This window comes from Cinclus cinclus, chromosome Z, assembly GCF_963662255.1.
Source record: "Cinclus cinclus chromosome Z, bCinCin1.1, whole genome shotgun sequence".
In the NCBI taxonomy this organism is placed as follows: Eukaryota; Metazoa; Chordata; class Aves; order Passeriformes; family Cinclidae; genus Cinclus; species Cinclus cinclus.
Window position 1 is genome coordinate 50,381,780 of NC_085084.1, and position 15,779 is coordinate 50,397,558.

The 15,779-nt window shown below is 34.0% G+C and overlaps 1 protein-coding gene across 1 annotated transcript in view; it reads right to left on the reverse strand.

Moving 5' to 3' along the window:
* VPS13A (vacuolar protein sorting 13 homolog A) overlaps nt 1–15,779 on the reverse strand; it is a 111,002-nt gene that overhangs the window by 20,626 nt on the left and 74,597 nt on the right. The window contains exons 50-62 of the mRNA XM_062513616.1: nt 15,588–15,734; nt 11,047–11,175; nt 10,162–10,292; nt 8,594–8,723; nt 8,013–8,248; nt 5,884–6,037; nt 4,813–4,959; nt 4,125–4,206; nt 2,796–2,865; nt 2,100–2,205; nt 1,613–1,726; nt 233–378; nt 38–119 (exon numbers count right to left, since the gene is read on the reverse strand). Coding sequence (XP_062369600.1) covers nt 38–119; nt 233–378; nt 1,613–1,726; nt 2,100–2,205; nt 2,796–2,865; nt 4,125–4,206; nt 4,813–4,959; nt 5,884–6,037; nt 8,013–8,248; nt 8,594–8,723; nt 10,162–10,292; nt 11,047–11,175; nt 15,588–15,734 — 1,674 coding nt within the window. The remainder of the gene's footprint in view (nt 1–37; nt 120–232; nt 379–1,612; nt 1,727–2,099; nt 2,206–2,795; nt 2,866–4,124; nt 4,207–4,812; nt 4,960–5,883; nt 6,038–8,012; nt 8,249–8,593; nt 8,724–10,161; nt 10,293–11,046; nt 11,176–15,587; nt 15,735–15,779) is intronic.

The window sequence follows — 15,779 nt, forward strand, 5'->3', positions numbered from 1 at the left end:
AAAATATAAGTTAATCAGAATATGTTCTTATTCTCACCTGTTTTGAATAATGCCTTACAACTGATGATTGGAGCTGCTGTGTAGTACAGAAGTGATACTGGAGCTCAAAGAATGCCAACCTAAAAAAGAAGAGAGAAAAAGTAAATCCTTACAATGCAGAGCAAAATAAAACAACTTATGTAATATTGGTATAGTTTTGTGAGTGATTTTTACATTTGTACTTTTAACCTACTTAAAAAGAATATCTTGTACATCTGTAAGGGTGGCCCCTATACTCTTCAGCAGTAGATTCAAGGACTGAAATGGTATCAACTCATTCTTTCTTTCTTCTTTGTTACTATCTTCTCCACCTGTACTGAGTGAAAAGCTCAAGTGCAACTGAAGGAGAAAAACGAGATTCAGAAATAACATTGTTAGTTGTTAGATGTACAGTATTTCTATCTTTATAATATTTTCCATGCCTTAAAAACTGAGTTAAGACATTTCTAGTCTGACTGAAACCAGTCTGACTTTGCAACAGAAGACATAAATACATGATGTAGCCCAAAAGAAGCCCATTAATATTTAAGGAAGTGAAGAATTTAAAGTATCATTAAGAAAACAAGAACTTGAAACTGCTTATTTATGTTTTCAGAGAAAGTTTCTGGACTCTTTTAGCTATAATTTAGATTATTAACTCTTTTTAAAAACATTTAGTTTCTCTAAGTTATACCCAAAGTCAAAACAGACAGAAAATGACAACACAGCATATTGTCCAAGCAAGAATGTAACATAAGAGCTTGAAAACAAATAATTACCAACACAAGTTTTGCAGGTGCTAAATAACTACTGGAATATGCATACAGGAAAAATCCTACCTGTGCACACTTGAAATAACCAAAGCATTTGTTTCAATGAAATCAGAACAACATTCAGAAAAATTGCTCTAAGGGCTTTTGTGGCACAAAATGGTACAAATCTATCCAGCAGTTTTCAAAATCATATTAAAGGAAGTTATGCCTGTTTCTGATTCTCGAAAGACAGTGTCATGCAACATTCATTTAACAGAGCTTAACTACAAATCATTTCAGTGATTCACAGTTCACCATATAGAATCATTGTCACTCAATGCATAATCACTAAAGACTAATCTTTTACAAAAACTTAAGCCCATTTATTCCATCCTATTTCCTCCCTGCAATTTCTCTTGTCAAATATAATTTCTAACACCTCACAAGATTCTGCAGAGTTGAAACTCACTCTCTTAAGAATTTTTGTGGAACCTATAAAGTCTTACCACAGCTGTAATATTGTAATAATGTCAGCTACACACTAATCTCCTATCCTGGCTGTGTATGTTTTTTAGAAATTATGTCATTCTCTAATCCCTAATATACTGTGTGCACATAAACCAGAGCACTTTTCAAGGAACGTTTAAATAATTAAATAAAAAAAAATTACTAATAAAGAAAGTCATAGGAATGCAACAGTAAGCTAGTGGTAACAATGAAAATACTTTCCCAGCACCCTTTTTTTAATCAGCTGTTTTAATCTTTACTTCCATTGCCTATTTTCCTGCAGGAGACAAAAATTTTCAGAGAGCAAACTCAGTCTGTAATGTGGAAAGCAATACCTTAATTGGAGAGATATGGAAGTATTCATATAAGCTGATTTGTGATGTATCCATGGATGACACACTCATTAGTTCTTCTTGAAGAGACTCAACATCCTTTTTGAAAAGCTGTAGCTGTAAATGCATTTGAAAAAGGTATTTCTTCAAAATTTGGAGTATATAAAACTAGTAGTCATTTGTCACTGATACAATACATTGACTAATACTACTAACACTCTCCCATGTACAAACTCCTCTCGTCGTCCCTGTACTGTAAGGTTTAAAGCCTTCTTTGCACAGCATACAAGATGAGCATAAAGGAAAGAGTCTATCTACTGTCTGTCTTAGGCAACAGCAATGAAAACCCTAATAGCTTCATAATATTCCCACATACACAGAAATTAACCATTGATATGGACACAGAAAATAACTTTTAGGCTTTTTAAAATACAAGTTGAATAGTTAAAATTTAAAATTTATTTATCTTCAAACAACAAAAGGTTTCTACCTCTTGTTCACTTGGCACATCAGACTGTGCAAAGAATTCACCAACTGCATACAGGAAGCCAAGATCTAATCTGAGATCCATCTCTTGAATCAGAACCTTAAAATACCTACACATGAAACAAAAAATAATTATTAAGGTGTTCTACAAAAACGCATTGACACTTAAATCTTAATATAGGATATTTAGACCACTTACACAACTTCAGGTACTGGTTTTGGTGGGGTTTTATTGGTGTGGGTTTTGGGGGGTTTGTTTTGTGTGTGTGTTTGTATTTTGTTGTTGGTTTTCATTTTTTATTTGTTTTGTGGTTTTTTGAGGGATTTATCATTGCTGGTGAAGAGAAGGCTTCCTATTTAGGCATAAGACAAACACATTCCAAGTAACCAGGCTGATTTTAAACACATAGCAGCATTTAACACTGTATACAGCATCACTATACATAAGATTTTTTTTCTAAATAAAGATGACTAAAAATATGCATTAAAAAGACATCTAAAAATCATTGCTTCACTCTTCAGTTATGTGGATAATAAAGGACACTGAGCTTTCATCTCTGTTAAACTGCTCTGACTTTCCAAGACTGAGTTTGTGTTAAAACTACCTTTCATTATGTTCATCATCTATGATAATCTTAATTTTGACACTTGATTAAACAGATCCAATAGCAATAGAGATGGAACATGTCAAAATACTTACTTAATATGAGATATCTGTGAGTGTCCTGCAGTTCTCATGACAATACTGACATCAGTAAATGGTTTTGGTGCTATGAAGTTGTCAAATAAAAAGAGATCAGCACAGACTGTAATATGATATACATAACTTCCTAAGATTTTTTTAATGAAAATGTCATATACGTTCAGGGTTTTCTCAATCCTGTACAACAGGATTACATAATGGATATGACTGGCAAACAGCTAAGACAGGGAAAAGAGCAGGAACAGAAAGTAATAGGAAGACAAGGACGAAATGGAAAAATGCTATTTAACTGAAAACACATAATTTTCATTTAAAAGCAAATTAATATTGATATAATCTTATATTTATGTTAATTTCCTTAGTCATGGAGTAACATTTTCCAATGGCTGGTACAAAAATGGAAACTAAACAAACAAGAAAGAATTCTGCAGATTTATGCACTGCAGCTTAAAACCAACCATATTTAGAATGAGCAACTGAAATCCTACTAGCTTCTGGACAAAATTGCAAGCAGTATTCTTTGTCTCAATCCAGAATCCCTTCTGGTATTACTAAGGTTTTCCAAGTGACTTCAGTGTCAAACAATTAATTAAAGACTCCAGTTCATCACATAGTACAGTGACACTGAGCTCTATGCTACAAGCAATGGAGAAAGCTACCCAAAAAAAACATACAAAACCATAATTTGCCATCTGGAGAGCTTATAAATGGTGCCTCACTTAACTTTGAGCTTAGGAACATTTCTTACTAGTTAAAGATTACTTCAGATAGGCTGCTAAGTCGTGCATTGCATGATACTAGAGCAGTAGGGAAGTAGTGGAAGACTAAAGATGAAAAATGAATCCTCACTGCCCCAAATGAAAGCAGCACAGAGACAGTGCAACAGATTCACTACCATCAAAATTAAAAAGACTTATCTTATGAATAGACAAGTCTTCTTATATATTAGTCAGCATTAAATTTTAGTGGTGGTCTGAACTGAAAAAAACCTGCTTTTAAGCTTACATAACTTTCATGTTATATGTTCTCCAAAATCAATGGAGTAAAGTTTCAAAAAGATGCTCTTAAAAGGTATGATAAGGACTAATAAAAGACAGATTCTTTTTTTTTATTAATTTTTAATTGTTGAAACTGCTTTCTGTATATCTTCTTTGTAGTGGTAACTGCTTCCTTACTGCTACCATTATTATTTGTATTATCTGTAGTCAGAAAGCTCATACAGACTTCACCTGATAAAAGTGATAAATCTGACAAAATGGTTAACTTCAGTACACTCAAGTTATCTTGTTATTTTAAATTGAAGGATCATGTTAAACTAGAACAAACCTGAATCCAAGGTGATGGACTTTGGAGGTTTAATAGGATAGAACACAAAGGGAAATATGGCTCCAGGAATCTGGTTTTGTATCTAGTAGGGGTAAGGACAGGACAAGGTGCAGCACATTAGATTTTCAATAGCAAAATATTTTAAAATCAGGAAAAACTCTAGAGATACGATCATTACCTGTGGCCTGCCAATCTAATCCAAAAGGAGAAAAAAGCCACAACTGTACTTAAAAGATATCTATTTTCAAAATCTAATATCCAATCCTAATAATTTAGAAAAGCTACTGTACATTGGTAGCAATAAATGGTCCACAAAAGTTTTGCAAAGGATTTGTTTTTAAAATCTTGAGCATAGCAAGACAATAAATTTTACCTCTCTTACTGCTTGTTATACAGAAATGCTCAAGAAAAAGCAAGTAAGATGAATGCAAAATATTTTTTTCTTAAGTCAAATTTAAATCCATTTTTTCACATGTCAATTTTTTAACTTCAGTCATAGTAGTTTTCCTTTTTTTCCAAGATGCATTTAAGTAGTATTTTCAAAAACTGAGAAGCACTGATGTAAAAGCCAATGATGACAATTAAATTGAAAACATGAGAAATCCAAACAATTGTAGAAATGAACCCAAATTTCCATAAAAGCTGCTCTTTCAGAAAAAATAACAACTACTTTGTTTACAAGACTCACTTGTATCCTGTAAATTTGAATTCTGAAAGATTTCTGATGTGCAGAGGAACTGTATTCCACTTTTAAAGCAGGCAGATAATTTCTTCTGATAGGAATCTCATTTGGCTGTTGAATCGTCATGTTCATTCCATTAGGAGTTAAACATACCTATTGAATTATTAAAGAAAATTCAGTATGCCAAGTGTTTTAAAATACTACTTTATAGAATATACTTAAAATTTACATTGTTCACCAATACTGTAAAGCTCAGTAGTAGATATTCTGCAGTTTTTAAGTTAGATGCCCTAATTTTCCTTTATTTAAAACAAAGAAATTTTGCCATAAATTTCAGTAGAAATAAAATTACAAAATGGTGCATTATTTGGGGGTAACTACCATTTAACACATAGCTGTCTAGAGGAAAAGCTGAACAGTGTCATAGACAATGAATGGCCAAGATAAAAATTGGATTACTTATCTATACAATGTTTATTTTCCTACAACACGTTTCTAGGGAGTGTCTAGAATTTATCCACAAACAAGGACTAAGCATTTGGAGCATAATGTGTTTCTACATTCCAGAATAATTTCTGAAATTTCATTTCCAATTTTATGTGCTTGAATGCCAGCTAAGTCATTCCACAACAAGCCATTTTAAAAATACAAGATTTCAGGTTAAAACAAACAAACAAAACAACCTCATATTAACATATTTACTGGTATAATATATGAACCAAATGCAAAGCTTCCTTACTGTACTTTTATGCTCATGTAGTAACACCACCTCCAAAAGTGTTACATCTCAATTTCAAAGTCAGGCACTAACAACAAAAAGTCTGGAGGAAGAGATCAAAAGTTTGTGGAATTTTTCCTGCATTTTTTAAGAGATAAGGAAGTGTTTTCAAATGGTGTAGGTAAATCAATCATCTCAAATTTCACCATAAGTTTCATCAAAATTAATATATCTTTTAATATGAATATTAATTAAATTATAAATAAATTATGAATAAATATAAAATATATCTTTAATTAATATTATCTTTTCCTTGTGCATACATATAAGCAATAGAATTAGAGAACTATCAGCATTACCAAAACATTAGATTCCAGCTCAATGATCTTATTTTCTGAAGGACTCAGCTCACTGTAATCTCTGAATTCTTGTTCTAATTTATCAATTTGCTTAACACTCATCGGTCTCCATCTTGACTTCTTCTTGGGTTTTGTCTCCCACACCACATCAGAACTTTGAAAACAAAACGAAGAACCAAAAGAGAAGGATTAGCTTTTTGAAAACAAGTTTTCAAAACCACACCTACTTTAGTGTGACTTTTAATAGCTTGTAACTAGGGAATGAGAAACCACAACATATGTACTACGGTAGCAAATAGGAGCACCCAAATCATGCACTGCCTTCTTGGTACTAAGCAGAAGCCTGTCTCTCCAATATGATGAAGGAAAAAAAAAAAGTTAACAAGTCTGTGTAACTCCCCAGTTTGATGAAGAAGGGTATGTAGTGATACTCAAGGAAACTCAATTTCAGCAATACTGCCATCCATTGTTCTACAATCTCGATGTAGTTTTTTGCTTATAGTCTAGTATTTATTTTGGCATTTTAAATTTACTTCAAATTGAAAAGTTCAAGTCAAAAAAAAAATGCTTCCTGCACTGTGTCTTATTTTTGACAGCTTGTTTGTTTAGTCTTTCCATCTTAAACCAATAGGTGGTGATTTTGTTTTACATGTTTCCTCTACAGATTTCATGGTGGGAGTTTTGGTTTTGTTTTTTGTTTATTTTTAAAAAAATGTTATCCTTTCTTGTGTCTCTCCGTTTTATTAATGCAAATAATTAATCAAACTTAAAAGGGCATTAGACATTTTTCCACTGCTCCTGCGAGAAGCTCTCTACCTGATTTTACCTTATAGTCAAACTTCAAGTGCAAAATAGGGCACAAACCAACACTGTATCAGGCAGGTAGAAGGTCCTTCTTTCCACAAATTACTCTATAGCCTACAAATATGTAACTTTCCAGACAAAGCCACCTAACCTCTCTTAGCTATATCTGCGTCTGTGTTGAGACACATCAGTGGCAGAAAAAAGGTGAGCTGAAGTTCAAAACAACAAAAAAACCTATAAAAAAGAGTACTGTCTTGATTGCCGAGTTTCCCTTTTTTTACCCCTTTCCACTTTTTTTTTTGTTGTTGTTGTTGCTCCTAAAAAAGGAAGCCAATTTCAATAGTACTGCCACCCATTTTCAAGAAGTCTGACATCTCATCAGGGTTTGACAGCAAAACTAACTATAAGCACTGCTAGACTAATGACTATGGATGACTGCTTTCAAAGAAAAACCAATTAAGTGAAATCTCAACACTACTGTGAATCTTGGCAATTAGCTGCCACTTTTTAATAGAGTGTTTCCACTGTTTAAATATCAGAGCACTTTTTCTCAGGTGAGGGCAGGGACTGGAATTTTCTTTGTAAATGATGGATGTGATTATGTGAAGCCTATGCGTATGAGAAGTTCACACTTGTTTGTTTTTCAGTACAGTGTGAAGAATTAATCAAGAAAAAACTCTTGCTCTGTCAACCGCATTACTGTGAATAATAAGAAGTGGGTGGATTATGGCAGTTATATTCAAGTGTCCCTTGATGATTCCAAAAAGCCCCTGTTCAAATACATGATAGCATACACTTCCACAGCATTACATAATTTTGTTTCTGCTTCTCTCTGAAATGTTACAGTAGGAAACCCAAGCAGTATAGCACTGGATCATCATAATTAATCAACCAAAACTAAAGGGACCTACAAGCTTTTGCATCAAAATTTCCAGTGCAGAATTTGGCTGTTTCTGTAGTGAAGATAACAAAACCCACCAACACAAACTATTCACAGACCTTACTCCTTAAAACTCTATTATTGCTTCTCAAACTAAGTGGATAGGAAATATTTTCTGTTCAGTGCATTGGGAAGTCTGCCACAGTTACAAAATACATGCTCCAAAACCACATGCATCTAAATACAGTTAGCATATGCATTAGAACAAAACACAGTGAAAAGATTTCTCTTGATAGCAGGAAAAGATAGTGATTAGGTTTGAATATTATTAACCCAGACCTCTTTTTGCTCTTTCAGCACAAGCCAAAATAAAATTCAGAATGAATTTAAACATTAAACACTTAAACTGAAGTTAAACATTTTAGACTGTTGCACACAAAGTTACCTTGTGATTCCAATGTAGGACACCTCTTGTTTTGTGTAATTATTAACCAACGAAATTCCAACATCTTGCAAAGACAGAATGATTTGTTGTTCTGCTAGCTCTGCTTTTACACTTTCGTATGTCAATTTAAATACATTCTCATCTTCAGTGATCAGGACAATACGCTGCAAACCTTCATAAAATGACATGAAATAGACCACTTTTCTAGGATCCAGAGTGAGTACGTCCATTTTGTCCTACAAACAAGAAAGGAAAAGTTTTTACAACTCTATTAATCATTCTACTTCACAAAAAAATGCTGGAGTCTTAGCAACACAGTAATGGAAGACATTCTTTTAAGGTACAGGGAGAAAGGTAATTACAAAGTTTCATGACAGCCTCTCACCATACACACTGATGCTTTTCAGCTGAAGACTGCTTACTGGCACAAGCTCTGGCAAACAAAGTGTTGTTACTGTTCTGTGTTTGGAACTCACACACTAGACTGCTGCTCCTACTCATTAAATACAAAGTTTCATGCATACACCAATGAAGAGACATATAAAAAATGAGACAGCATTAAAAAGATTTTAAAATGTCACCTCTTTTGGGCCAATTTCCTCAGTTCTATTTCCACATCTCCATTTTAATTTCCTAGATCCTGTTGGGTCTGCCCAAGTATACAACACTGCCTTATTGGGCTGAAGATAGTCTTCTAATTCACTGAGGGAGCTGGAACAAAGTAATTTTCAATTCAAATATCAATGAATATTTCATGTCAATGACCTTTGCATTCTAGCATTTCAACAAGAACACTAATTATATTTTCAAGTAACGAAAACAGAACAAAAATAACATCATGCATGAAAAATCATGCACAAAAACATTCCCAGAACAATAATAAAAATGAGGATTTGTACTTTAAAATACATACATATACTTTGAAAATAAAGTATATACAGCAGATTTTATACACTAATTTTCTTTCCCACTTTGTGATCAACATTTTCAGACATGTGCTTTAAACTCCACTCCCCCTCTCATATAGTTAAAAACTTGCAGAATTTTCATCTACAGCTCTCTGGAAGGAGTTACCCAGGAGAGGAAGTAGAGAGAGATGCTGATCTCTGCTCGCTGGGATGCAGTGATTTCAACCATTCCCCCTACATCCACGCTGTGCCAGGAGAGGTTTAGACTGGACATTAGGAAGATTGTCTTTCAAAACACTGGAAGGCTTTCTTGAGAGGCAGGAGATGCCCCAAGCCCTTGACTTGGTCAATACTCTTAATAATAAGCTTTAACTTTTGATCAGGCCTCAAGTGGTCAGGCAGTTGGACTAGATGATAGGCCCTTCCACTCTAAATATTGTACTCTGTTCTAATTTAATTGACACTAGGGATGCCCACAATTCATTTAAAAAGATAACATTTAAAAATCTTTATGGAGAAAAAACAAACCAAATAATCATTCCTCAGGCAAACAGGAAGCAAACAGGATTTGACTAGCAACTCTTACACTTTCCAAATAGAAATCTTTAAACAATACTGCTCTGACTGACTGAAGGGAAAAAAAATAGGTTATTTGGCTTTAAAAAAGAAATAGTTCAAGAATGCTCAGGTATACAATTCTCAGCGTTGCATACTATTTGCATACAGTGGCAAAGCATTATTAAAGATATTACAGGTAGAGAATAACTGTGCAGGTGCAGAAGTGAATATATTCACTCACTGCAGAAAACTAGTATTTGTTAAAATTCGCTTAGTTTCATCCTGGACTGACAAAATTTATTTTTACCTCTCACAGCCCCTATCTCACATAACTTTAACCCATTCTTTCAGCTAAATCTCCTTCGTTACTTATTCTACACAGTCAGCACCTGCATAATTCCAGAAAAGCATATCCTTTGCTCCTCACCAGGAATGTAGATGTCACAAGGCCACAAAATTAATATAAAAAGACACCACAAAACAGCTCACTTGTAGAACTACCTAGTACTGTACAACATTGCTAACAATTCATTGTCTTCAATTTACCAAGCAAGAGATTTTTGGGTGTTCTGACAAAATCTGACAACCATTACTTTAAAACAGGCTTCCATAGAGAATGCATGCTTACAATATACAGAATTACAGTCCACATGTCTCCATGCAAATATCCTTTTCATACATACCTTTGTCCATACTCAATATCCTCTCTGGTGTGGTTTATCAACAGAAATGGAGCTGCACCATCATGGTAATTAGAAAAAGTAATCACCGTAGAATGTTCAGTCAGATTAACATCCACTGCAATTCCTCCAAGCTATCAGTTGTAAAAATTATAAAAATCAGTAACAGTGGAATGGATTTCTAGCAAAGCAAATGTCATTTAAATATTTTGAAAAACTTTTCCTCTTACCATAATAAAAAATGATAATGTAGTAAAACTAGCCATTTGACCACATATTAAAAATATTTCTTTGATCTAAATACTAGATTGCAAGTATTACACATAGTAATTAAAACTATGCAGGAGTTCTGTACTGTGAAAAGTTAGTCTTTTACAGTCTAATTTTTTAAAATTTAGTTTTTTAGTAGATTTTAGTCTCCTAGACTGGTAGTAGAGTAACCTTTCTTGTTACAAGCATACACATTCAAGCCCTCAAGAACATTATACTACAAAAAACACTAACCTACTTAAAAACTACTGCTAGGTGAGACTATCTGCAACATACAAGTAAATTTACTGGAGTCAAAGTTACTTTTCAGAGCAACTCAGTGTTACTTTAGAACCAATAATTTTATTACTAATACTATACTTCTCACAAAGAATACTTGCAAAACAATCTGTATTTCAGCTCCTGTAGAAGTGTTCCCCAGAGAAGTACTTAAAACATAATACCGACTTTTATCTGTTTGTATACACACACAAAAGAGAGCATGAGAGCGCATTTGCATAAACACTCCTCAGCTAAGGTTTTGCAATATGAGATTGAATGGGAAAACAAAGTTTGGAGAATGAAAATGTGATTTATGCTGTTTTACCTAACATGTAAACTTGGAAGGCAGTATGTTACCTTATTGTCCAAATGCAATAAAAGACAGTTTTCTTGCTGATCAAAATTTATCTTCTTTGGAGGGAGATCAGAATTTTCAACTCTAACAAGCAGTTTGTTGGCATCATTTTCAGGCCAAAAAGGAATGCACTAGAAAAGAAAAATCAGAAATTTCAAAGTGAGAATACAAATGAGGTGTTAAATAACATTCATATTAGCCCAAAATTAATCTAGTAAATTCTATCCAAAAGAGTACCAATTAGGATCTGAAACCCTATTAAAAAACCTAAAAGGTATTACTTACCTGAATACAAAAAAATGAAAGAAGTCAAGAAATAATTCAGACTACTGTGAAGAAAGTGGAGTTAAGGAGCTAAAGAGGAAACAGTAAGACTTCATATTCACAAAAAGAAGTACATTTTAAATAGATAAAATATATAAACTCCACAGTATAAAAAAAAAAGCTTCAACATTGAAAATGCCAAACTTGGTAAAATAAGAGACAAAACTGTTCTTCTATTAGCAGACCTCTTTCCAAAGAAATACAAATTTCAAATCAATCTTACAGTGACAAGGAATCCCAAATGGGACATTAGTATAAATGCCACTCCAGACTGACTTGAGTACACAAGACAACAGCCAATAGCAGTCCTTCTGAAAGTTTTAATATATATTTAGAAGTACATATGCACACATCGGTATGTGGGTTTAAAACACACGGTATGGAGCCTTAGGCAGCCAAATCAGAGAGCACATTCTGATATTCACATTCACAAATGAAATCATAACCATCATGGATTTAAAAATCTCAAAGGCAATCTCTCTTCAATAGTTTACTTGCTAAATGGATACAACCAGGAGACAGAGAAGACAAAGGTTTAATTGTAACTAAAGAAAAGTCTCTAACTAATTAATAGTCCCACCATGAGAACAAGCTATGATTAACAGTAACTCTCAGCTATCAACAGCCTAAGTCTTTATAGATAGACCATCTTTCCTGTATTTCAAACTGTTGACATGCAGTATCCAAAATTTTAGAACCATTTTTCTCTAACATAGTTTAAGAAATGAGATGTCCATATTTAATTGCATCTGAATCCTAGAATTAATTCTTCAGTGGTGAAAGACTAGTTCACCAACTTACCATGCCACTAAGTTCCCTTTCCCATTGTTTCTCACACCACAGGAAGCAGGAAGACAAAGGAAAAAAATATAGTTAAATGGTAAGACTGAAGGTGTTATTTACATCAACATGTATCCCACAGACAAAGGAAATTTAAATTGTGTTGTAAACTATAATAAAACACAGCATGTAAGTCTCAATGTGGAATTAGTTGAGCCCAGAGGAAATTCAAGGAGAATCAGTCAACAGCAAATGGAAGTTTAAAATCCAAACCAAGTAAGTAAAAAGGATTGGCTAAACAAGACATTACTTAATCAACTACAGAAAACTGAATTTTTTTGTAGTAGACTTTAGCCACAGATTGTGTTACATGTTGTTTTCAAGCCTTTTACCACACACTTCCTAAGTTCTTCACTAGAAGTTATATTTATACAATGATTTTCCTTCCACAGTGGGATGTTTAATTTATATTTAGCAGTGATCTAATGGACAGTCTTCAGCAGTGTGTTCTTTCTCTAGGGATATTTGTTGATCAATGCCTTACACTACACATAATTCAAAGGACTATCCTTAGAAAGCCACTGCGCACTAATCACTGTCCAACAAACTCTGTCACTCACAATCTTTGTAGAACAATGGATTTTTCTAAAAATAGTGATTAAGGCTTCTGATGTATTTACTACATTCCAGGCAGAGAACATGTCTCAGAGACTGGTTCTACACAAGAATTGCTTCCTTTCCTGAAAAGACAAGCCATCTGTCACTAAGAAAGAAGAGTGAATTAAAAAAAAAACAGCAGGAAAGTCTCTGCTTAACTTAAAAGGACAAGAAATAGAATAGTGGAAGAAAGGAGCAAGCCAAAATGTGCAATAACATTTCTGCAAGCTGCTCTGCTTTTTGAAGATCAACCTAATGTAAGAAACTTATGTGAGAAATACTCAAAAAAAAAATTATAAGCATTAGTTAAAAAAAAATTTAGACTAGCAGAATAGCAGAGCTCCCCATCTCAGCAACAGGATCAGATCGAAACTTGCTCCTGGAAATTGTCCCAGATTAAGAACAGTGATAGATCTAATACAGGCTTGACACTACCTACATTTAGAAGAGATGAAAAACATACTGGGTTAGACAACTGAATGATAAAAGAACAAGTGTGGCAGACCAAGTTGTCACAACAAGGATTTTTAGAGACTGTCTATCAAAGGGAAAAATATTGACACCATGTCAAAATGGGCTTTAGAAGGGGATACAGATTCTTCTGTTGACCTGTACTGCTCTATATGGTAAACTGCCGTATCTAACCTTTTATGTTTTTTAGTTTTTTGGAGTAATCCTAAAATACACAAGTATTCCCTGGATATTTTATTACCAAAAAGACTAAGATTAATCAACACAATTACGAAACACTTAAGAAACACTGACATTTGTGGGACAAAATCCTGTAGGTCTACAAAAAAAACAGCCAACGTAGAAAACCTAGAGTTTATACACGTAGAATTTATTTCAGCTCTCATAACTATTACCTTTGAGTAGTTTTTGCAAAAATTTTAGAACTTTCTGCAAATATTTTGGTTTATTCTAATAGCAAAGATATCTCAAATATAAACCATAAAACAAGAAATAATATCATCTGACCATACTTCCTAGGAGTAAGAAATTAGATATGAAGGTGCCCATATCACTACACATACACTATTATAGTGATATAGTGGTTTCAGACCTTTATCAATAAACTAGAAGAGGAATCATACATATAAAGAACTCAAAAACTGTGTAAGGCCAAGAAAAAGTTTGGTTCAGAGGAACATATTAGGACATAGAACAAACAGGTAGGCTTATGTCAAACGGTCCATTGTTGAGTAAAAGCAAAGAAACATTTTTTGAAAATGATAAGCGTCATGGAAAACTGAACTGACTTCAACATCTAAAGATCTAAACATCATTATGCGCACGTAACAAAAATCACAATGGAACAACATATCAATTTCAGTAATTTAAATAATGCCACTTAATTGACATGTCTTTAATGACTGTATCATTAATAATAATAATATGCACAGCTAAGGAGCATGTACTGAAGGTACCAAAAAAGTAATAGAAAGATCTAGTTAGGAATCTCACTGAATATATTCTTTTAACTTCTGCAACTTGGTTTGCAAGCATTTTTAGTAACTACTTAGACTATTTACAATGCTGATATTGCGGTGCTGGAGTGTGTCCAAAGAATGGCAATGGAGCTGCTAAAGGTTCTGGAGCACAAGTCCTATGAGAAGCAGCTGAGGAAGCTGGGATTGTGTAGTCTGGAGAAAAGGAGGCTCAGAGACCATCTTATCACTCTCTACAATTTTCCTGAAAGGAGGACGTAGCAAAGTGGAGGCTGGTCTCCAAACAACAGCCTCAGATTGCACCAGAGGACATATAAAGTGGCTATGAGGAAAATTTTCTAAACTAAAGGAGAAGTCTGGCATTAGAATAACTGCCCAGGGAAGTGGTGGGATCATTATTACTGGAAGTGTTAAAAAAATTTGTGGATCTATTTTTGTGGTGACTTATTTAAGGTAGTGCCAGGTTCATGGCTTGACTTGATACATCATCTTAGAAATCTTTTCCAAGCCTAATAATGCTATACTTCTAGGATTCTAAATGAAATCAACTGAGCCTTCAACCACACTATCTGTTAGGCTAAACTCTGTTTTGGATAATGATCTTGTCAAGGGTGAAGGGGAAGGATTTCACTCTTCCCAGAAGGCATTACAGATGACTTACAGCTTTAAGAAACCTCCAACTGTTCCAAACAAGTGCCACTTTTCCTACATGTCCTGCAGGAAGGTCCAATGGTCCCAAGACCCAGCACCAACAGCCAAAATGCACACCCAGTCTGCAACAGTCTCTGCAGCACAGACAAAAGCTCTAAAACCATTTTCACACCACCTGGCCTGAGGGCCAGGGATTCCTTTCTAGGAAGTATGCACTGAACACTTAAAAGCAGTAGTGAGACTAAATCCTGAGGAAGCATTTGGATCTCTCTGATCCAATTTACACAATGGAATTTCTTCCTATACCGAAGTGGCTTCATGCATACGAGGTCAGCCAAAATATTCTACCATGTACTGCTGCTAAACTGAAGAGAAGCTCTAGTGCCACTGCAGAGAGATAATACAGTAATAACATAATATAGTAGAGGTCTTCTTCTCATACTATTTATGACACAAGGTGACAGAATAAAAAATTACAATTACAATGTAAACCAGCTTTACAGTATGTCCTAATGCAGCACTGAGAAATGGTAAAGGACACAGACGGTTTATTGAAAAAGCATGGTATAATCAGGCACTGTCACAGAACACTACATACAGCTCATGTTTTCCACCAGTGAGTCTTCAAATCAGTTTTTTTTCTTTAGAGACACAACTTGAAATAGGTTCCGTTGTAAATTTACCTGTTGCAAAACGATGGGAATCCACTTTTCCTTGCCTTCTTCAGCTACTTCCAAAGTGTATTTACTTCTATTTGAAATCATAAAAAATGGAGTGAACGTTACAATTCTAGTAATATTGAAACTGCTGTTGTTTATGGTGACACCAACCTGTGAACAGAAACACATTATTTTAAGTACACTTTTTAAACCCCA